Below are 25,061 nucleotides of genomic sequence, written 5' to 3'. Positions count from 1 at the left end.
TTAAGTTATTCTCCATCTCTTGAGTTCTACTTATCTACTAGGCAAAATTAAAAAGGATGAGAGTCAGATTCTATGGACTATTTGAGTGATTGGTTTGTTTAAAATTAAGTGGGGCTTATTGTTGAGGATTTTACTGAAAGGCCACTTTTCAAGGTCCTGAGAACCACAGTCCCATCTATTGAGAGCTGCAATGCTAAATAAATTGGAAAAGAAAGTCATATCTATCAGATTTCAACTACTCCATGTCTTAAGCAAGGTTATTCAAGGAGTTTATTGTCAGATTATGAAATATCCACTATAAATCTATTGGTCCTCACTAGCTGGGGCAACCAGAAAAATATGAGAGTTGCTCTCCTACTGCCCATTGAATCTGTTTCACATTTGAACAAGGCAGTTTGCACAGTAGTATAACCTTGGGCATCCATTAAAGGGTTCATAAAGTATAACAACAAGCCTTCGGAGGATACAGAAGTTAGGCAACAGGGACAAGAAACCTGTAAAAGTCTTCAAGGACTTGCACCAATGACGGTCTTATTACAAAATAATTGAGGTTAAGACAAAATGAAACTAGAGTGAATGAAAAGTGTGCATATGCTGCAAATTGACAAGGGACAGTTTCTCAGTAAAACTAAATGGGGGAACCTGTAATGGTTACAGTGAAATAAAAGTGTTAGAATAATTCACTCAGTGCACTACTTATTATTTCAGTAGATAGTTTTTACTAACCAAAGATGTTTAGATTTGTTTGATGACTATTTATGGTCATACATTCCTATTATAGAACAATGGCTCAGTAAATTTTAATAGAGCATTCAGTTTGAAAATGATGGCTGAATTTTGGGAGTTATGAAAATGGCTGATGTTAAAGAAGAGGTTTTGTTTGTTTGTTTGTTTTTTAAACCAAACATTTAGGTCTATTTATATCAAGGGGCAAAAAATCAGACTGGAAGAGAACATGCCATCCTTGTTGGCCAGTAATATATGAAGAACAAGGCTTTACTAGAGAATAATGCATGTGTGGATATTTAATAGTGGGGACAATTAATGATCAGTAGATCAAAGCAGTATCATAACAGCAAAAGTTGAAATCACTTTAAAATTCATTAAACCTTTTCTTAATCTCATTCTGATACTTAACCACAAGCTGTTAACTTGTTAACACTGACTGCTAGAACATCTTCATGAAAAAAGGAACACAAAAATCATCAAGGACAGATCAGAAATAAAGAAAGAATTGGCTGTTACTTAAGACCACAAAACAATGTATAAAGATTGCACAATTGCCATTTTAACTTTTTTTTTTTTTAAGTCTTCCAATTTTTATACATTTGCAAAATTCTGAACTGAGGGTAAAGGTAAAGGTGCTCTTGTTTGAGGATTTTCTTGTTAGAAAGAACAACCTGTTCAAGGCATCTGTGTACCTTGGCACTGAGAAGCACTTAGCACAACTCTGGCTGCGGAGCATGATTTTTTCCAGGAACTTTGACAGATGGACCTATGGAATAGTGAAAAAGAGTACATTGCTAGAAATAGGATGCATGGCAGAAAAAAAATCACAACTCTTAACATCAACATCACTTTGAACTATATAGCATGAAGTGGACACAGAAATGCAGGATTTAACAGTAGTGTGTGAGACAAAAGAAAGGAACAAAATTTAAGTCGATAGTCTTGCAAGGTCTCGGTGTCACTGTAACACAGGATGAATATTAGTTTGATGAAGAAATTCAAACAAAGAAGCCCATCCAGCACCAGCTTCCATATTTTGTTACAGTACTGATAAAACTTTGAAGTACTTTGAGAGAGGAGGATTTCAAAAAGAGTTAAACATTTAAGACTAGAATAAAATGGAGCCTAAATAAATGAATAAGGAAAGGAATTCATTGGCTTAAAATTAAAGAACTCCGAAAATTATACCTATGTTAGAGAAATTATTAGTACTCCACATTTTCAAAGCATAAGGCAAACAACTGATCAATCCTCAAAATGCTCCCATGAGGCAAACAGGCAGGCATCACTCTTCTTTTTACAGATGGTGAAAACTGAGGTACAGATGTTACTGTATATTAATTAGCCAAGGCCATACATCTGAAAACTATGTAATTCTGAATCTTAACTTGGCATAATATGGAAATGGAAACATTACTCTGTAAAATCAAGCCCATCCATACTATACCGGTTATCAAAATAAAATGCACCACTATAATCTATTCACATGCAAATCAGAACTCCACCTATACTCCTCGATATGTTGATAATACTCAAATTACTGCAAATTTGGCATAAAACAAACTGCTGGATTTAGTTTACATATACCTCCCTATATACCTAAGGTTGGGATAATCCTATTTCATACTGTCTTCCAAGCAAACATTTGCTCTCATTTGATCAGTTCGACTATAAAGTTTCTATACAATAAAGAACTATACAATACATACTATACATACAACTATACAATACAAACTATACAATAAAGAACAGTTTACCACCTTATAGTAACTGATTCTTCAAGATGTTCTGTGTACCTGGATCCCACTCAGATGCAGCAGGTGTATATACACCATGGGCGGGAGCCACATTCGCAGAGACTCAACAAAGAAATACATTTTCTTGTATAAGCCAAGTTCAGGACTTTGCACGAAAAGCTTTTTCCAGCTTTTCTCTCCCTGAAATCAAGAGTCTTTGACCAATACTCAAGGCTCACATATAATCCCAAACAAATTATCTCTAAATTCTATTCAATTTTCTGACCTACACTAGAACAGAAATATACAGATTAAAATTCATGGACAGTCTTGGAACATATCTGTTAAAAATATACCTTCAGTGACTTATTGCAGGTCAGTGATTAAACACCATATTATGTCTTGTATAAATCATTACAAACACAATACGGCCACAGTTGTCTTTCTGATGGCTCAAGGGTGTGTCACCAAAAGCCATATTCTTTTACTGCATTTGAGACTGCCCAATTACCATCAATTTTTGGTCCTAATTTCAACATGTATCCCCTCAAGATCGCAGGCAAAAACAGCTCTACTGCACCAGAATTTTAGCTTTGTCAGTGATGTCACTTTAGTTATGGGAAAAACTCCAGGGGGAAAATAAAGTGCCTTTTTTCTCGGACTGAAAACAATGATAAATTAAAATTTATTTGTTACAATTCCAATGTATACAATTCCAATGTAACAAATACACCTGCCAGGGAGACAGGTTTCAGATGTGCTTAAGATGCAGAGAGCATTTGTATACTGGAGTGTTTTTTTCAAAGCTGCACCAGTACCTCATGTTAATAGGTTAAAAGAGCGGCATAATACCCACTTCTTAGAATTCACAACATGAGCTCTACACATCGTCTATGGAGCGCTACAGAAACAAACAACACTCCAGAAAATTACACCATGGGGAAATCAAACACTAGCAGATGAAATATATAAAAAGGATCTCTCCCCTCAGTAGAGCCACCTGGAGACAATAATTCCATTTCATGGCAACTTTCTAGGGTTCAGAATGTTTTCATTCCACATTGGAACAAAACAGAAACCTTTCCAATGTTTTTGAAAAACAGAATTCTGTCAAAATATCCACTGTGGGTTCAAAACCTGAGCAGAGGATGAGTGTACTCTCACCTTCTACAAAATGGTGGTTAGGGCTCTGGCTGAGAATGTAGGAAAACCAGGTTCAAGTCCCTGCTCTGCCTGATGCGGAGTGATCTTGGATGAAAAAACTCTAGAATCAGCCAGAGCAAGGACTCAAACCTGCGTGTCCCACATCCCACGCCAGTAGCCTAAACGTCACCATGCTACGGAGTGTGTTATTCTCTTTCTGGTTAAAAGTGACCAAAGAACCCTGGACCCTAAAAACTTTCCCCGTGAAAACTTCTTCAAAATTTATGTGTGTTCACGAAACATTTCAGCTTTGAAAAGCCCAGCATATTTCTGACCAGCTGGTGAGCTACTCAATAATATAAGGAAGAAATATATTTCTCCCCAAGGACCAGTGTAAAGTTATGAAATGTAATTCATAGAAACAGCATAAAAACAAGAAAGTGGGACATACTTAGTAATAATGGTGACTAAAAACCCCCCCACATATGCACAGATCACAGCTACTATAGAGAATTAAGAATTAAGTCCTGCCCCCCAAAAAGCATTACTGTATTGAGACCATTTAGGTCTAGGGGAGTTAGGTCAGGACCTGAGCGAGATACTATTTCTGGCATCTCTATTAGAATAACTAAGCCAATATGATAAAGCCTAAAGTGCATTCTAAGGCCATATACTGCAATGGTTTCCTTACTAGCTATGCTTCACAGCATTCCAATATTAAAACCCAAGAAGCCCTCTACAGCAACCCCAAGTAAGATTAACAAAAGGGCTGTGACTCAGATTACATTTCAATAACTGTCAGATTTTTATGGTTATTACACAAGCTAAGCATATTCTAAATAATTTTTAAAAAATACTGGATGACTGCTATGGTTTTGGGGGGTTTTGTTAAACTGACTCTTCAAACAAGCATGCATGTTTCAGTTCACATTTACTAGAAGATTAGAACCCAGTCCAAGATCAACTGCAATTTTAGGAAGAGCTCCTGCTTCAGTGTTCCACTTTAATACAATTATGCTTCATTATCCCTTGCATGATCATGAATGTCATAAGAATTGAAAGGTGGGATTCTTTTGTATGATCTATGAGGGGGGAGAGAGAGAGAGAGAGAGAGACTTCAGTTAATTTCTTTAAATTATATAAATTAAAAGAAAGGTATTCAGGAAAGGAGTGCCTATTCTACAGTGGACTGATTTTTCTTCTCTTTTAAAGAAGCATCTCTAAGAACTTTAAAGCGTGAATAGCAGCACAGTAAATAGATAAAAACAGCAGTCATGTAAAACATCCACATTTTGAAACCCCGGAATTTTTGTTAGGCAAGTTGAAAGAAGCTAGTTGTGATAAAAGCTGTTAGGAAGAACATTCTCTAATGTCTAACTCGTGGGGGGGAGGAGAATCGCCAACTGTTTCATTACCAGTCATGGAGATCTACCAGTGTGTTAGTATACATGGGATACTAGAATTTTTACCTTTAGTCACCACAATGATAAAAGTGGCATTGCTCATCTATGCTAGTGTTCCTGTTGTTGCTGCTAACAGTGGAGCTGCACTTTTGGGAGCATGCCACTGGTATATTTACCCCCCCCGCCCCCGCCATCGAATAGTAAAAATGCCAGTGCTCCATCTCTGAAATTTCCACAGATGGATTTCTACCAAAAAATTCTAGTGCAGACACATGTAAAGACTGTTAAAAGATGAACATTCTCTATCATGTATAGTTTCTTCTGACTCAGAAAAAAAGTCCTAAGGTTTCAAAATAAGGAATAATATAAGGCACTTCTCAACACCTGCAATCCAAGAATCGCAAAGCACTTTACAAAACTCAGGTGTGTTACGGGAAAAAAAAGTCATCCCACGATAATGGCATCAGGCGAAAACTAAGGAAGTAGTAAAGGAAAGTCTAAATATGCTAAGTTTGAAAATTGGAAAGTGTTGGACAATTGTGTATTTTGAAATGTGCAGTACTATTTTGAGGAATATTTTAGATTGCATGTTACTTTGTCAGAGACACAAAGTTTCTTTAATTTTAATATTAAGCTGCATCAAGTATGCATCAACTTCTTAAATCCTGAACACAAATGTTTGTTTAAAATTGTTCTCCTCTTTCTTCACACTACAGCACAAAACATTAGGGTTTTTTGGTACTGAACTATGGAAACCACACACAATGCACTTTCTTTGCACCCTAATTTCCACGCTAAATTACCAGTTAGAAGCCTGTTTCAATACAATATATTAAACAACGAAAAGTCGATACTCAAAACATTGTCATTACTGTTTCAAAGCAAAACTGACTGTCAGTACTCTGTATCAAAACAATTTTATTCTAAATTGCGAAAATACTTCGAATAAATATGCACCACAAGATGGTGCTATAATTTCTATTTACTGCACACGACACAATCTCAGATCAGTAGGAAATTTTTCTTCTCTCTAGAAGAAACAATTTAAAGAATTATTCTTTAGGATAGTGGAGTAGTGGGTTGTGAACAAGGGGTATTTCCAAATAAACTTTAAAGTAAGTTGCCATCATGAGTGTAAAGCTTGCTTTCCAGGGAATCTGCAATTTAAGTATACTGGAAAAAAATGGGAGTTTATTACAAGTGCGTTCATGTCCTTAAGCTTTTCACTGAGTTTATGGAGCAACAACAGATTATTGTATGTTACTCAGTTTGGATATGTAAAATGAAATTAATCACATATTTATGGAGGAACATATTCAAAATTATTATCATCAAATAAATCATTTTTAAAAAGGAAGAGCAAACAGATGCTCCATCTGAAAATTATACCATTTAAATCTTCATATCTTCAGCAGTTGCAATGTCATTTTTTGATCTTTTCATGTGAATCCAAGTAATATGGATAGCTACAGCATGTTGTAAAAAGGTTCCTTACATAACACTTTAAATAACCAGTAATTTAGAAAAGAAGGATGAAATACCATCTCTCTACCCAGCCCACACTGACACTTTTGATTTGACTATATCAAGTTTATGGAAGTCTTACATCTACTTATGTCTCAAAAGAGAAATTTTATATAGTTTCAAATCATAAAAATGTTGTACGTCTTTGTACACTGGATGGTCTCCATCTGTGCTGCCGGTCTTAAAATGTGTTGGGTAATAGAGCACTAAAACACTCACCACATCTCGCATAGTCAAAGTCTGTGGACTGACTTACACATTTTAGTGTTTAGGATCCAAATGACCTTCACTTTGTCAGTGTTAATGGAAGCCATAATGTGTTGGGGTGCTTTCTGACTAACCATGAAAATTTATAATTAAAAAAACAAAACAAAAAAGGTACACATTTACAATATGTGCATTTAAGTTTTCATTAAGTCTTATTGAACAGTACAGATGGCAAGATGGTATGTATGAAAGTCTCTTGGGTGCAATATGCAAGTCCCAGCTGGAGTGTTTCCAACAGGATGTAAACCATGGTCCTCAAGCCTGCACTTTAAAAAACATATTACTTAGCACGTTGCCAACAAATGTCAACACAAAAACACACTTCTGTAATGACTTCAACTCCACAAAAAATGCAATTTTCTATAGCAAAAAGTTAAAATTAATGTAATCATGACAAACGTATGAGAAAACATTTATTCTTCAAGTAAAAATAAAAACATTTTAAAACAATTATAGTCCTTAAAATGGATAATATATTCAAAATAACTTTAAAATTGTACAAATTTACATAATAGTTTTGAGATCCAGAAGTCTAGACAGAAAATGGTCTACGATGTGTTACTTGAATTTTTCAGCAATTCTGAAGTTTCTTCAATCCTAAAAATATTTTTAAAATTGGTTAAAACAAAGACTAAAACAAACATTTACTACTAATTAATAAAGCTAAAGTAACAAAGCAACATTCCTGACTTTTTGTTTGTTTGTTTTTACATTGGTCAGGCTATTAGATTTGCTGTTATTTGAGAGACATTTAAAAAAAATATACATAGAGAAGGCACAAAATTCACAAAAATAAAGTTAATGGAGGAGATAATTGACACTTTGTAGATCTCAAATTAGCTTTAAAAAGGCTGTCACCATCAGAGAGCTTAGGTTTTTGCGAAGTGGCAGACAAGATTAATGACTTCAGCTTCCTGAAGTAATTCATTTGTATGATACAGAAATCTTGTTGAATAACAGTTGCACTGTGATGATGCATTTTATTTTACTTCAGCAAGTGTAATGAGTTATTTCTACCTGCAAATTTTCATAATAAATCTCAGAACCAGCAGTAGATTCTGCTTATTATTCTAAGGTATCTTTATGTGATGCCTGGCCTGAAACTGGCCTACCTCTTTTCATTTAATATTTCACCTCAAAGTTTGAACACAAGTGTTATGTAGTTCCAGTAAACTCTTATCAAAAGACAGATAATACTCCTATTAGTTGTCAACCAAATTCTAAACACTCTTTAATCCCTAGTTAATACCATTAAGAATGCATTATATTGCTTGTTAAAAACCAAAACAGTGACTCATCCCACAAACACAGAACTGTAAGTGGATTTATTATCCAGTGGAGTCATAAGGAAATGCCACACCTGATGTAGAGACCTTTGAGGTTTGGAACACATATGCACATTCTATATATGCCTTAGTCCAGTACAATTCCCTACTGGGAAATGAATTCCTGCTGCCCTTTTCTATTACTTACATTTTACTTATCCTTTCCATTCTTTGTCTTGTTGTCTCCTGCAATTGAAAAGCAACATATTTAGGCAATTCTTCAAAGCCAACAATCTTCAGAAATGGACTTTTAACCTGGAGAATTCATGCAAAAAAATTACTTTAAGCACTGTTTACATATCAAAAGGATTTTTATGAGACAGACCTAGATGAAGTTTTGCATAGTTCTGCTGTTTTTTGCCAGTAGTATATACAACGAAAACTAATGCTTACTTGTTCTCTTGACCTTAGAAAGGAAATCAACTAAGCATTTGCCAGTTTTACTTACCTTTGAAATCTCTGTCAAACCATGATAATTAATGGTTGCGGCTTTGGGAGATGGGTCTGTGGATAATAGTGAACTGTATCCAGACGACTGATGAAGACTCTCTGGCATCTCCTCCTTCCTCTCAATATCTGTGGAGAAATATTCATTTTTAGGTTTTGCCTTTTTGCTCTCTTGCAGCAGGGTCAGCTATCGAACAGTTTGATTTACAGTATGTAATAACAGAAGAGAATGCATTGTTTAGAAAGAAAAAGGCTACTGGTAAAGGTCCAAGATGGGTTTCTCATATTCTTTTAAAATAACATGAACAGAGTATGCTCAGTATGATGCAGACAAAAAAGAAATTCTAACAAAGATTATCCAGGAATGTTGCATTTGTCATGATTATGGTCAATTGAAACACTTAGGCAAGTACAATTACTAGGCAAAACATTCAATAATAATTTCAGACAGCTCACATTTGTTTTCTTACTATAAACCACTTGTCTCATACAGCTGTGGGATCTTTTAAACTTAAAAAAAAAGTTTAAGCAATATAGTAATTATCTTTGTAAACATATTTTACTATAACATGAAAAGCTTTTCCAAACATGTTTTTAATTCTTCTGTTCAGTAAGTGATTTATAGTATAAACAACTGAAATACAAACAAAAATGCAGTCAGTTTCCAATAATCTAGGGCTAGTATTCATTCAGCAGAGCCAGGCTTTAAATGTTTGTACAGCAGTAAGTGCCAGTTTCAATAGGAGCAGAGCTAGGGCAACATATCAAACACATTAGAAAATCCCTACCCTTTGTATCAGGAAAAGCCTGATGCTATCCTAGCATTTTAAAAAAAATGTAACTATTTTAAAAACCTGTGTTCCTGAGGAAAGCAAAAATTCCCATTTAAAAAAAGGTGGGGTTTGGTTTTTTGGCTTTGGTTTTTTAATTAAAGCTACAGTCTATGGATCCAGGTTACAAGTCCTGAGTCCTGCATTCAGAAAACAACATTGTAAACGGCACTATTTAGTAGTGGATCTCAAAAGCTCCAGATGGCAGCTGATCTATATCATGTGATAAGGTAAATAAATTCAAACTTATATAGCCCACTAACACAAATTTACATATTCTGACAAAACAATTGTGGATGTTAGAGCAAGCTTGATATGTAGGACAATCTAGAAAAATACTACAGAGGTAAATGGTGTATAAGATTTAGTTTGCCACTTCACTTACCAGGCATCACAGTCAGAGACAATCTTATCTTTACTCTGCTGTCTACAAAAATTATGTAAATTAATTAAGGCTATGACTCATTAAAAATATGATTCTGACTTGAGAAAGATTTTAAACTACAGACAAAGGAGTACTTGTGGCACCTTAGAGACTAACAACTTTATTAGAGCATAAACTTTTGTGAGCGATGAAGTGAGCTGTAGCTCACGAAAGCTTATGCTCTTAATAAATTTGTTAGTCTCTAAGGTGCCACAAGTACTCCTTTTCTTTTTACGGATACAGACTAACACGGCTGCTACTATGGAACTACAGACAGTACCATAAACATGCTGGGTAATATATATTCCTGCACAGAACACTTTAAGGGGAAGTTTAAGTTGTAGGCGCATCTCAGTGCTTTAAGTGTATATTACCAGATAAGACCAAGTGGGAGAATTAGGAAACTAAGGATGGATCAGACTTGGGTGAGTGGCAAGGCAAACCACAGTCTGAGAGGCAATATGGATGAAGTCTAAATAGGAGAGTGAGTGAAAAATTCGATTCAGTTTTCCACATTTGTACCACTACTTCCCTGGCCTCAGTGATGGGGCTGCCCAGAGAGGGGTATTTACCTGAGAAGATACTTAGTGTTACTTTCTCCTGGGTCCCTTTGTATTTAGGAATTAGTTAACTTCAAAAGCTTGCCGTGTACACTTTCAGAAATTTACTTGGCCACTACCCACTACTTTTACTAGTATTCTACAGTTTGTTAAAGGGAAAAAAGGATAATCTGGGTCTCTGAATATCAACTAAAAAAAAAAAATCACATTTGTGTCCCAGGACTTTTTTTGAGCTTACTATAAACAAAAAGAAAGAAATATTTTTCTCTAATAATTGATTATCTTTGTGAGGATAGACACAGCAACACAGGAGAGGGGAGAAAACACATCACATTTTATCAAATAGGAAATGTACATAAAAGCCCCAAAACTAACAAGGTGATTTCAGGGGCTGGCTTGTACCTGAAACAGCTGAACTTAAACAAACAAAACAAAAAAAACTAACTATATTTCAAGTTGACAGTATCCATTTAAACAACTTAAAATCCTAACTGTGACACAATTTTATGCAAGGTTAGCAAAAGCTACTTAAAAGAAAACCTTTTCAGTAAAGAGCATTGCAAACACTCACCAGGAGAAACTGGAGTCATATTCCTACTAGAGGTATGGTCTTCACTCATATTGTTAAATTCTGTAGATAAGTCACTCTGAAACAATAATTGTTTTTGCCATTTACAAAAAAAATTGATTATAATTGAGAATTATAATCAAATAGTGAAAATATGCATATCTATGTACCGTACTGACCACACTTTTCTAGCATTTGGAAGTAGCTTTATGTGATTACTCCTATAAGCACTATAAGGTGGGTAGAAAGCTGGCTAGATTGTCGGGCTCAACGGGTAGTGATCAATGGCTCCATGTCTAGTTGGCAGCCGGTATCAAGTGGAGTGCCCCAGGGGTCGGTCCTGGGGCCGGTTTTGTTCAATATCTTCATAAATGATCTGGAGGATGGTGTGGATTGCACTCTCAGCAAATTTGCGGATAATACTAAACTGGGAGGAGTGGTAGATACGCTGGAGGGGAGGGATAGGATACAGAAGGACCTAGACAAATTGGAGGATTGGGCCAAAAGAAATCTGATGAGGTTCAATAAGGATAAGTGCAGGGTCCTGCACTTAGGATGGAAGAATCCAATGCACCGCTACAGACTAGGGACCGAATGGCTAGGCAGCAGTTCTGCAGAAAAGGACCTAGGGGTGACAGTGGACGAGAAGCTGGATATGAGTCAGCAGTGTGCCCTTGTTGCCAAGAAGGCCAATGGCATTTTGGGATGTATAAGTAGGGGCATAGCGAGCAGATCGAGGGACGTGATCGTTCCCCTCTATTCGACATTGGTGAGGCCTCATCTGGAGTACTGTGTCCAGTTTTGGGCCCCACGCTACAAGAAGGATGTGGATAAATTGGAGAGAGTCCAGCGAAGGGCAACAAAAATGATTAGGGGTCTAGAACACATGACTTATGAGGAGAGGCTGAGGGAGCTGGGATTGTTTAGCCTGCAGAAGAGAAGAATGAGGGGGGATTTGATAGCTGCTTTCAACTACCTGAAAGGGGGTTCCAAAGAGGATGGCTCTAGACTGTTCTCAATGGTAGCAGATGACAGAACGAGGAGTAATGGTCTCAAGTTGCAGTGGGGGAGGTTTAGATTGGATATTAGGAAAAACTTTTTCACTAGGAGGGTGGTGAAACACTGGAATGCGTTACCTAGGGAGGTGGTAGAATCTCCTTCCTTAGAGGTTTTTAAGGTCAGGCTTGACAAAGCCCTGGCTGGGATGATTTAACTGGGAATTGGTCCTGCTTCGAGCAGGGGGTTGGACTAGATGACCTTCAGGGGTCCCTTCCAACCCTGATATTCTATGATTCTATGAGTAAAGCATGCAAAATTTACCCTTTATATTAGTATACCCATTTATATCATAAAAAATGGTCATTTCATTAAAGCATTTTGTCTTTTGAAATACCAACTTTGCTGTAAAATCTGAGCCCAAAAGTTTCATAGTGGAATGCCTAACAATCCAGGTGTGATTGTTTGATCAGGCAGAGTGGTGTTTATTAAAACACTGTGCATCAACAGCTCTGAATGACTGATTACAGGTGGCAGCAAGTGCTCTGCTCCTCTGACTCTCTGGTAGCTGATTGGAGGTCTATTGCTGGATTTGGTTGTCTAATTTTAGATAATCAAGTTTGAAAATTTTAGCTAAAATACCCACATGGCTCATGATACAAATGATGAGAAAAACAAATTTTATACATTGTCAATATTAATCCTATATTTTCCTCTTCAGGATTAATTTGCTAAGAAAATAAAAAGTTAGTTTTAGAGTTTTTCCTTGACCATCAAAAGTTACTGTTTTTCCTTTCAGAAACATGAACTTATGTTTGTCTATTTTAGACCCGGATCTTGCAAGCTAATCGATGCAGATGGATGTCCCCACCCTTGTGAAAACCCTCTGGGACTAGAACTGTTTTCATTTCAATAATGCACCATATGAATTTATGGCGTAGGGTGTGTGCACATGTAAAATGTACATTCTAAGAGCCACATATATTCTAATACAAAAACTTCATTAAACAACATTATTTTGGTTACAAGTCAAGAACTCAAAAGTTAGCAAGTGCCAGATTTACTGCTGTCAATGCAACCTTAATTCTGCCTGCTAGCATCCATCTTGTACACTAAAGATGTAGGGGTCCTGTAGAAAAATAGCATATGATCATGTAATTGAAGTCTGTATCATAAAATGAACGTACAAGGAGCAGAATTAAGGTTGCAGTGCCAACTTTTAATCTAGATTTTTGTATGTAATTTCCTAGTTTGATTTAAAGGAAAAGTATAACACCCCCCCCCCCAAGAAAAACATGCCCCCCACCATTGTGAGTGATCAGCAAGGTTTGAACTCTGAACATTCAGTACTACAACACAGAAATCTACCACTTGAGCTACTGGGCTAACTACATTAACTAGCAGCAGAAGGCTATTACCCTGAGGGGGCGGGGTGAGGGTTCCAAGTTCTGCATGGGCTGTCTTTCCTACCCCCTCCCAGGGCATTTGGGGGTGGGCAAACAGTAATTACTGCCCTCAAAGTTGGGAGAAGTTTGGACTGGCTTCCTCTCCCCAATCCCTTCCATTGCAGCTGCCTTGAGAGCTTACAGGTATTCTCAGTGCAATGTGTGCTGCCGCTGATTTGACGATGGCATGGGCCTGATCTTAAAAATGTTCACATTATTTTGAGATTTCAAAGCTTCTCAAAAGACAGTTTCAAGAACCAGATCCTACTGTACTGAAAAATAAGCAACCATGGTGCACACAAACGAAAATCAAACTTGTTTTTGTGTACTCCTGCTCTTACAACAATAGTTTAGACTAAAAAGAAACAATCTGGTTAGAAGTTTTCAAAAACGGTACTACTGTTAAAATATTTAAGTGGCAAATAAATATCAGGCTAGTCTAATCCACAGTACAGTGCAAAATAATGAATATTTATCTATATTTATCTATTGTTTTAACTGGGTTTAGTGGTATTGAAAAGTTCCAGATTAGAAGGCATTTATCAAGCCACAGAACGGGTACAGCTGGGCTAGTTGAGGGCCAGCTTTTTCACACTGTTTCCACCACAATGTTCCTCAACAAGTGACCTGTGAAAGACAGGGCAATTCTCTTTATGCTCATCCAATCCTTGGCTTCCTGAGAGCGCTAGCAAGGGTAACAAACTGTTAACAATGGCTGTGCAATTTGGACAGACACTGAGAAATAAGACCAAATTCATCCACAATGACTGATTAATAGACATCGGATGGTATCACATTTCAGTCACTACTGACCTGAGACAAATTCAGACATGATCTAGAATTGAAAAGCTCCATATTCATCCTTTGAGCCATTGAATTTTCTTTTACATTTTATTAAGTGAGCATCTTGAAACACCATGGAGAAATGGCAGTTTTCCTCATTTATCCCCCACCCAATCTCTTTTAGATAAACAATGCGTTTTCAATAAATGTATAATGAGAACCATATTATATGTTTATAACACCAAGGACATCTACAACTTTCTACAACCAAACAAAATAGTGTGACTGACAACATTCTAACACTTCTGCAAGACACTGCATCATCAGTTAAGTATTTTTTTGCAACGATTTTCAACTTTTGGACAGCTTTTCACAATAACTGAAGTATTTTGAGGACTGTAATTTACAGCATTACAGGAAGATCCTGAACACATATTCACAAATATACTGTGCTGTGAAAACTGGCATTAGATGTATATAAACTTTTTCAATATGTTTATTTTTATAAACACACCCACACACCCTACCTCTCAAAAGCTTTTAAAGTTAAAAAAAAAAAAAAAATACACTCCTTTGAGAAAAAATGCTGATTTGCTGTGGCATGTTAAACATACCCAGTATAGTGACGTCACTAAATCTCATGTGCATTTAGAAAGTTTACCTGATGTCACCAACAAGGAGTGAAAGAATTGGAGAAATGCCAACCACTAAATCAGAAATCAATAAGATGATGATCAATTAGAAACTTGCCCAATGAATGAAGCAAGTTTCCCACAGTACTGAGTAAACCATCTGCTGAATTCTCATTCTTAATTTTGCATCTAGTTTCTAGATGGTGTGCCTGAAGATATGAAATAGTGCATTTTTCTACAATCAGAAATGAAGATGTCTAGTGTGAAACCAGATAATGCTAAACAGAATGAAAGTCTAACCTTTTCAAGAAGTTCTTGTAAAAAGATTCTCTATTTTCAAAATATGATATACCTTGCCTTGGGAAATTAAATAGTATTCAGCTTCATCAAAGGTACTTTGGCTGTCTCATATAAATTATTACAGTAACAGGGAGAAAATCCAACTGGGTAGGATGAGACAGAGTAAGAGAAAAACCACGTGCCACTAAGCAGGCTGATTTTTTTCATAACACAATAGCAACCACTCAAACTGTAATTGCATTCCTTCAGTAAATGTATTAGTACCACATACTCACACAGTGGCTATCATTGATAAACTGCAGAGCTATTTCTGTAGTTCCCTCAGGGTCTGCAGGCTCCTTCTGGGAAACTCCATTACAATGCACAGTGCTGTTCCACAAGTCCTGAAGAAATAGCTGTGCACTTTTCAGTAATAAGCCACTAACTTTTTTTTGGATGAGAGGGAAACAGGGGGCCCCGGAAGGGGGAGAGAGCGCAATTGGGAAAGAGGAGGAATAGCGGGCTCATGAGGAAATTGAGGTTTCTGCCTTGTTTAAAATTTTGTCATGTGATCATGGCAACACATCACCTTACAAATATTAGATATTCTAATTGCTAAATATTAGTATAGATCAGAGTAGACAAAATGCTTTTTTAATCAAAACCATTTTAAAATTTAAATTAAATACATTTTTCTTTTTAAAAATAAACCTATTGACAATGAAATTTGAAATTACGAAAATCTACATCAGGCTTAACCTTACTAAAGTCTATTTAAATCATTTAAATTGAATGAAAAGGTAGTATTTAAGCAGCATGTGTTTGTTGCTGAAGTTGTAAAGAAAGTCAAGCCACTGAAGTGGTGCGAGTCACCTGGAACCATTTAATATGTTGAAATGCTAACCTAGCTTTTGACAGCAGTAATCTCTTCTGTAAGTACAGAAAGAACACTCTTTCCATTTCAATTTATTCAACAATTTCAGTTTAATCACTAGGTCATTAGAAGTAAGTTGAAGAAGAAGAAACTCTTTGCTTTTCTCTTCCAATGTACGAATAAAAACAAGGTGTGAGGATGAGATCTACTAGCTCTAAAATCTTGAAGGACACAGTGACCAGAATCTCTGGATATGTCTATACACAATTAAACACCTATGGCTGGGCCGGGTCAGCTGACTCAAGCTCGCAGGGCTCAGACTACGGGACTATAAAACTGCTGCATAGACACTGGGGGTCAGGCTGGGGGCCGAGTGGTAAGATCCTTGCCCCAGACCCAGCCTCCAGCCCGAGCCCGGACATCTATGCAGCAATTCTACAGGCCATAAACCAAGTCCCGCAAGCCCAAGTAAACAGACCCTGCCCTGCAGCTGTGGCATGGGTCTTTTATTACAGTGTAGACGTACTCTACGAGTCTATGAAACAATCAGATATACCATAGATAATAGATATAGATAACTATAGATAATACGTCTGCTAAATCCCCACTCTGTCACTTTGAGTGCAGAAGGTAGGAACCTGCAAGGATTCTAAAAATTAAAACATGCGACTCCAGGCTTGCATTAAACTCCCAAGGTTACAGCTTTTCTCTGACCTTGGCTCGGTAAAAGCTGCCACCACCCAAATGCAAAAAAAAACAACTACCAAAAAACAACCCTATGAACCCAGGAAGGAGCACTTGGGAATTCCTCCCTGTGGGATACCCTCAAGCCCTTCCTCTCCCCCAAAAGAGCTGAGAAAGAAAACAAAGGAAATTAGCTGTGGCTACCAGCTAATCAAACAACATGCACAAACCTCTTAGGACACCAAAAATCCAATCCTGATTCTTAAAAAAAGGTAAATTTTATTTAAAACAAAAAGGAAAAAAAATACATCTGGAACTTAGGCTTTTTGCTAGATCTTAAAAGAAACAATTACAAAAATTAAGCACCCAAAATAGTTTTCTTGGGGGTTCAGCTCAAAGGGTACAAGCAAACAAAAGCATCTGGGGTTAGCACAGAGGAAATCCACAAGCCAAAAAACAGAACAACCCTAATTGCATCTATTTAAACATGCTCTGTTCAATAATTTCTTCTAGGTATGGAAGATGAATTTTTATGTCTGGTTCAAGCCTTACACAGCATTCCTGCTGCCCTCTGTTCCCCTCTTTCCCGGAGAGACACAACACACAAAGAAAGGGAAGGTCCGTCCCGTCCCGTCCCACCCCCCCCCTTTTAAAAAGTTCTAGCCCTCCCATTGACTCTTTTGGTCAGGTGCCCACTCCTTTTCCTTTACCTGAGGAACTCTGTTAACCCTTTACAGGTAAAGTAAGTTGAGAACAGCCATCAAGAGGGATCTTATAGCTAACTGGCTGGCTGGGTGTCCATAAAAGCAAGCTACCCCCACCCTTCATTTATCACAATGTCCTTTGTTTCACAATTCAGTTTTAAATGCAAAACAGGTTTTGATAAAAAAAAATTACTTTTTTTCTGAAGTACTTTTTTTCTAGCAAACAAATTTTGAATGCTGTTTTAGTATATTTTGAATTGCATTACAATTTTCATCTACATGTATCTTGATGCAAATCACAAGTAAAAAAATTAATCTAGTAGAAAAGAATTGCCTCATTCACCGTTTTCTAACAAAGTAGTAAAAATTAAGAATTTGAATAAATGTATGTCAAGCTTTATAATTGCTTAAATGTGCATAGATACAGTGTATTTCCCTGTTTAGCAAAAGTAGTACTAGGCTACACAGTGTAAAGGCTACACAGTAGAACATCAGAGTTACGAACCCCCTCGAGAAATGTTCACAACTCTGAACAAAACGTTACGGTTGTTCTTTCAAAAGTTTACAACTGAATATTGACTTAATACAGCTTTGAAACCTTACTATGCAGAAGAAAAATGCTGCTTTTAACCATCTTAATTTAAATGAAACAAGCACAGAAATAATTTCCTTACCTTGTCAATATTTTTTTAAACTGTCCTTTTTTTTTTTGTTGTTTACGTTTAGCACATTACTGTACTGTATTTGCTTTTTTGTGGGGTTGGGTGTCTCTGCTGCTGCCTGATTGTGTCCTTCTGGTTCCAAGTGAGGGGTGTGGTTGACTGGTCAGTTCGTAACTCTGATGTTCGTAACTCTAAGGTTCTACATACTTAGGTGCAAAACAACATATTTTGATGGTTATACCAACCAATAAGAATCATCCTTTCTTTAGGCAAATAGCATACAAATGCTAAATATGATTAAAACCTCCAATTTAAAATCAATCCACCCTGCTACAGATTCTACCTCCCTAATAAAATAGAAGCTTTATGGTAAAAATATACCTTTTTTGACTGCAACATCAGTTCTGTTTCAAGGAGCAAGACCCGGCTTAGGAGATTATTCCAGTCCTTCTCATCTATAATCACCTTCCCTTGAAGTCTGTCTTCTAAAATATGTAGTTTATCTTCCATCCAACTTAGCTTATGAAGTTTTTCTTGGCAATCAGCAAGCTGGCTCTTTAGCAGCTCCATTTGACTATGATCTTCTGTGGCCTTGAAATAAGGACAATAATAGATTTTACTTTCTCTAATTTTAGGCATAAATACAATTGGACAGACGTGATATAGACTTGTGCAGAAGTGTTGACCTAGCGGGGAAGAAAAACTGTTCATATCAACCATTGTGATGAGTCACAGTATGAATGCTTTTACCTTCAGAAATTGCTGTGAACTGCTTTATGCAAAAAGTTTGCATATTAGAGACACTTGCCAGAAACCAGCCAGCTGACTCTGAAGTTGTGGGGCAATTGGGGGTGCTTTATACTGAAATAATAATCAAGACAAGACCAACCAATATGACTATTCCCACAGGTTTGTTGTACCTCTTCTCCTCTTAACAAGTAGTACAATTGTACTACCAATGTTCTTTACACATGTATTTTATGCTTATAGATCAAGTTTAATTTTGAGAAAAATCAAAAAAGATGTTTGGAAGCCACTTAGGCTATCATACCAAACTCTACATTTTAAAATTCAAATTCTTACTTGTTCACACACAACTTCCAAAACATCATCAGATACACAGGATTCTTCTTCGCTATCTCCATCTACTGGAATGGCGGTCTCATAGACATGCACATTAACTTCATTATCTGGGTGACGTTCCACTTGAGGTTTCTTTGTATGTAAAAACAATAATCCACATGTACGATTTATTACAACAAAAACATTCTTGACAACTAAATGTACAATGTTCTGCATTTAATTATTTTGCTTTTATCGATACACCCAAGTGGCCAGCACATCCCTTGGCCTGCACCATTTCCCGCAGCCCCCATTGGCCTGGAACTGCGATCGGCCGAACCTGTGGACGCTGCAGCTAAACAAACCTGACGGGCTGTGACAAAGGTTGCCGATCCCTATTTTAAACTGTTAAAACAAAAACAAAGTGATCCTTGATAATCTTTTCAGAATCATATGGCTCATCACCACTATTGCCTCCCACATATTTAAAGTCAGAAACATCTCTCCTTTTCCTCTAGAAAAATAGCTTGATTAGGTGGTTTTGTTTATTTTTTTTCCCCCTAGGTAGACTTACTGAGGGAAAGCCAAGTCAAAAGATGAGTTTTACATTTCTTTCTGAGCACAGCAAGGTCTCTTACTTCTCACAAGAGTTCCATTGTGTAAGCCCTACTCCTCTGAATGTTCTGACTTCAAAGGCTCATAAGTCTCTCACTCTACTGCTTAAGAATTTTATTGTTCCAACGGAACTTAGAAGTCATGGGAAGCCACAGTTGTGGAGGGAAGGGCACGCTCACTGGTACCTAGGTCCAGGCTCATGAAGGGGACACAGACCTTGAACTGTACTCTAATCAGTGGGAAGCCAGTGGAAAAAGCAGAACACCAAAGTGACGTGCTCATGGTAATGTGCACTGCTAAGCAAATGAACTTTTGCATTTTATATCAGTTGAACTTTTTCAGGCTGCGTGGCTTCATTACAAGGTACAAGTTACAATTATCAAGTGTGGAAGTCACATACATATCATAAAAAGAAAAGGAGTACTTGTGGCACCTTGTGGCATTTGTTAGTCTCTAAGGTGCCACAAGTACTCCTTTTCTTTTTGCGAATATAGACTAACACGGCTGCTACTCTGAAACCTGTCATTATACATATCATAGAAACATATGGCTGGAAGGGAACTTGAGGTGTCATTCATGTACTACCTGCACTTCAGCCTGTTTTAAGAAATCTCTCAGGGTATGTCTGTAGCGCAATTTAAAGCCAGGTGGTACAAGCAGCTGGCTTGTACCACCTGGCTCAGGTTTGCAGGGATTGGGCCAAGGGGCTGTTTAGTTGCAGTGTAGATATTCGGGCTCAGGCTGGAACCCAGGCTCTAGAATCCTACAAGGTGGGAGAGTCCCAGAGCTCAGTCTGCTGCCCAAGCCCAAATGTCTACACCATAATTAAACAGTCCATTGGCCAGAGACCCAGTCAGCTACAGGTGTCTAATTGCAGTGTACACATTCCCTTGATGGCTTCCTATTGGTGACAGGATAATAAAGGGAAGAATCATGTGCACTGTGGGACTCCAGAGGTGATGGCTTTGGAAGTGGAAGAGCAGGTGTCCATGATGACCTTCTGATTTCAGCACGATAAGAATCTGAGCCATTTTAGAGTACTTCCATTTTCCCCTGAAATCTCTTGGAGACTGGACAGGTGTACTGGGTGATCAATAGTATCAAGTGTCACAAGAAATTTAGCAAAATGAATAGGAATCAATTTCTCTTGTCTATGATAGAAGACCTACTCCTGTCCATAGCAATAAGCTCTTTTCCTGTATTATGCACTGGCCAAAAGCTGAAATGAAAAGGACCCAGAACACTGGCAGCTGAAAGGTAGATCTGGAGACTTCTCTGCTAGCTTCTCAATTAGCATGCTTTAAAAAGGGAGGTAACTAATGGTCAACGGTTTGCAGAGTTGCAATCATCAATCAATGGTTTCTTCAATGCTAGTTGATTAATGCATATTTTAGTGTGGCTGATAGATTCCTCTCTTCAAAGCAGATGTGGATTATCTGTCCATAGGAGTCCCACATGTTCCCCATTCTACTTTATCATCCAGAAAGGGTATGGCCAGGTGGTAAATCACACCAGAAGCAGGTAATCTTTGTGACAGGGACAGATTTTAACAGCTAGTGGTGCTATGTTCTGGCATTGAGCAGAGACTGTCTGGATTTACTAAGCAATTACAGTTCTGTAAAGTTCTGCAGGGTGTAACTTTGCTGCCTCTATGGCAAAGAATAAGAGTAAAAGCTCTTTGCCTCCCTCAGTAGCAGAGGCTAGTAGATCAAACATACAGTACTGAGAAATGAGAAATGTGTTATGAAGAGACATTTTCAGATTTTGGCAGAATATCAAAAAGTATTTCTGATGACAGATTATTGTAGCATTACCTACGGTCAGATTGGAAAGAGTTCAGACTACATTCACAGTCCAAGCTCTTCCCACCATCAATAGATTATGTTTATGCCTCTCCTTTCTTGCAATTTGATCACCAATAAAACAGTTAAATTATAATGATACTTTAAATACCATCATTAGACTTCAGTGTGAACTGAAGCAGAGCACATTTCTCAGAGCCACTCTTTACATCTGTTTCCATCTTGTTTTTACACTTATCTTCACAACTGAAGTTTTTGTTTTTGTTTATTTTAAGTGAAAGCTTACATTCTAGGAAGGTACTGGCTTGCTGAACAACTGCAGATCAGCCCTAATCTGATTTGTTAATATCACCAGTGTCAAAGAACTTTAAACTGTATACATAAAAAAGCAAACAATTTTCTTTCTATTTCATACCTGCTGAGAAATCACAGTCCTGCAAACAGGATCAGCAAGAAGTTTCTCACAATTTGCCTGTGACTCAGATTTTAAAGACCTGTTTTTTTTTCTTGTTTGAGATTTGGCCTTCAAAATAAACAAAAAACCCACATTAGCAGTCATTTTCCCCCTGAAATAAACTGTTAAAAATTATCACTATATGATCCGATTGTATATCATACATATGAAACACATTTAGATTTTTTCATGATAAAATATTGACCAAAAATAGAAAAAAATATGAAATTAAGAATGCTAATAGTGGATAAATCAAACACCTGAAAGTGAATCTAATGTACAGACCACATTTTGCACATATGAGGCTGGGTCTAGCCTGATCATGGATATAAAAGAAAAAAATATTTGTAAGGTATTTAACACTGATTTTTTTAAAAAAAAAATGTAGAAAAATATATCCTTATAGCAATAAGGGTCACAAGTTACAAATGCATAGAATAGAACTTCTTAACTCTAGTGTTACATGCAATGATTATCTATATCAGGAGCGGCCAAACTTACTGATCCTCCAAGCCACATGTGATAATCTTCAGAAGTTCAAGAGCCGGGCGTGCCTGCCAGGGTTCAGAGCTTCAGCCCTACAGGGCTCCTGCTCTGCAGCAGTGTGGTGGGGCTAAGGAATTCTGCTCTGCGGGAGGCAGGTGCCTCCTGTGGGGCTGAAGCCCCGAGAACCTTCCTTCCCCATTGGGCAGAAGCCCCGAGCTCTTCCTGTCCCCCCCAGTCTGGTAGGCAGAGAATGGGACCGGGGGGCAACGGAGGGCTCCGCGAGCTGCACTTTGGCCACCACTATCTATATCCTACAAATTCGTATGAGAGAGGAGCAAGTTTCAAATTTCTTTTCTGAAAGGAACTTGCCCATACCCCCAGTATCAACTGATATGTTAGATTTCTTACTTGCCCTAATACTAAATCGATATATATTAAGATCTATATATAAATAAGACCCAAAATGTGTATTGTGAAATCCAACTAAAACTCACATACAAGCAATAAGAATATATACAGCCACACAATTTGTTGCAAATGCTTGGACTTAAAAGTTTGTTTTCGAACACTGTACTGCTAGTGTCACATTTTTCAGAAAATTAAAAAAAAAAAAAAAAAAAAAAATCCCCACTCCAAACGAGCAAATGTTCAATTTTTGTTCCTATCTACCTTAACAGTTGTTCCAGAAGTACAATGAACTGTTTTGCAATGGTATTCTCACTACATCCAGAAGCGTAACAGAGTACATGAAACTTATTGTTAATAGGCGTGAATTTGTTTATCTTTGCTTGAAATTTTCTATGTTCACTACAAAATGTTAATATGTCTATGTCAGTGGTTCTGAAACTGGATCGCAACCCCATTTTAATGGGTTGCCAAGGCTGGCGTTAGACTTGCTGGAGCCTGAGTCCCACTATGTGGGGCTGAAGCCAAAATCTGAGGGCTTCAACCCTGGGCGATGGGGCTCAGGTTACAGGGCTCCCGCCACCCTTTGGCTGAAGCCCTTTGGCTATGTTCCCCCCTACACATACACAGGATGGCGGGGTTTGAGCGGGCTCAGACTTCGGTCCCCCCTCCTGGGGTCGTATAGTAATTTTTCTTGTCAGAAGGGGGTCGCAGTGCAATGAAGTTTGAGAACCCCTGGTCTAGGTCCTTTGGCTAGCAACAAGTGCAGAATCACTTAAATATCTGATACATCCTATATATTGGGAGAGTACATACTGAATTTGTAAGGGGATGGACTCCGATTTACAGTTTTCCTCCCTATTCTAACTTCAGTGACCATTATCATAGTTCTTTCTCTAGTTAAAGCAACATTTGAACTGAAATATGTTACAAAATATAGTTAATCTTTTTCTCAAAAACTGTAAATCATATCTGAAGTATCACCCTGCTCAGTACCTTATTCATATTACTTAATTCCTTATGCTTTTTCATCACAGCACTGATAATGTCACAAACAATCTGTATTTTCCTTTCTGCAAAGCCACACTGGAGAAACTGCTGTTTTGTTAAAACTGGTTTGTATTGAAACTGATCTCGAAGTAGCTGCAAGAGAGTAAAACTTAATTAGTTTCCCAAACCTCTGTATATTCTCTGTTCTGTAGAAACTATATTTTTGCACAATTGCCCCTTTTGCCCCCTTAGCTTTTGCCAGTGAATCTTTTCACATGTTGGTCTTTGTATATTCTAAGCTGCCCCCATAATTGGAACTCCCATCATATGCCAATCTAACAGGCACTCTTAAATCAAATCACTCCTTAAAAAACAAAAGCAAATACAAATACCAAACATAATACATGTCTAAATAACTAAGCAAGTTTGGAAAAAAGTTTTGGAGAGTTCCAGAAATAAGAATGCACAGTAAAAACAAACAGTTTTATTTGTTTCACCTCTAGAGAGAGAATCACAAAATCATAGAAGTGAAGGCCTGGAAGGGACCTCAATTGGTCACCAAATCCAGCCCCCTGCACTGAGGCAGAACCAAGTAAACCTAGACCATCCATGACAGGTGTTTGTCTGGCTTGTTTTAGAAAATTTCCAATTACGGGGATTCTACAACCTCCCATACAAACCTATTATAGCGCTTAAATCCCCTTATAATTAGAAAATGTACAGAATCATAGATACGAAGTGTAGTGTTATGTAGTGAAGTGCATTGCTATAACAAAAAAGCAGAATTTCACAAAACACCTTAAAAAAATCTGACAAAAGGATTTATGTGAACCTCTTTGGATTAAATATAAAGCTCTGCAGAAGTCAAATATTTTTATTCTTAATCTATTGATATCAGTATGATGTTTATTTCAACAATAACTGACACTTACAGGAATATGAGAATTGAAACCATATTTTTACTTAATGTTAAAATGGACAGCACATCTCTACCCAGCTAAAAACCTACATTTGAGTATTTTCCCCTCACAACAAAAGACCCCCAGCCCCCCACCCCCCTAAAAAAGCAAAAAAACCCAACAACAAAAAAACAACCCACACCTTTGTAAAGTGTCTTAACTAAGATGGCACCACACACCTACTTTTAACCCAGGTATACGACATATTTATAGGGTAATTTAAGGATAATTACACTCTGTACCAGTGAAAAACCTATACTGCAGTCTGTATAT

At 37.3% G+C, this 25,061-nt stretch overlaps 1 protein-coding gene across 8 annotated transcripts in view; it reads right to left on the bottom strand.

Annotated features, from left to right (window-relative positions):
* Positions 1-793: 793 nt before the first annotated feature.
* Positions 794-25,061, bottom strand: part of CEP44 (centrosomal protein 44) — a 45,101-nt gene continuing 20,833 nt past the window's right edge. For 4 of the 8 annotated variants that reach the window (XM_077815484.1, XM_077815482.1, XM_077815481.1 and 1 more), the window contains exons 4-11: positions 23,836-23,982; positions 21,910-22,017; positions 19,099-19,230; positions 18,397-18,606; positions 10,960-11,035; positions 8,576-8,703; positions 8,276-8,382; positions 794-1,495 (exon numbers count right to left, since the gene is read on the bottom strand). In XM_077815484.1, coding sequence (XP_077671610.1) covers positions 1,405-1,495; positions 8,276-8,382; positions 8,576-8,703; positions 10,960-11,035; positions 18,397-18,606; positions 19,099-19,230; positions 21,910-22,017; positions 23,836-23,982 — 999 coding nt within the window. In that variant the 3' untranslated portion in view covers positions 794-1,404. Of the gene's footprint in view, positions 4,691-7,198; positions 7,400-8,275; positions 8,383-8,575; positions 8,704-10,959; positions 11,036-18,396; positions 18,607-19,098; positions 19,231-21,909; positions 22,018-23,835; positions 23,983-25,061 lie in introns of those variants that run through there. The other 4 variants (XM_077815479.1, XM_077815478.1, XM_077815477.1 and 1 more) reach the window with 4 other exon arrangements.

The sequence above is a fragment of the Eretmochelys imbricata genome, chromosome 4, assembly GCF_965152235.1.
Source record: "Eretmochelys imbricata isolate rEreImb1 chromosome 4, rEreImb1.hap1, whole genome shotgun sequence".
NCBI classification, from domain to species: Eukaryota; Metazoa; Chordata; order Testudines; family Cheloniidae; genus Eretmochelys; species Eretmochelys imbricata.
The sequence above is the reverse complement of the archived record's forward strand: the minus strand, read 5'-3'. Positions and strand labels throughout refer to the sequence as shown.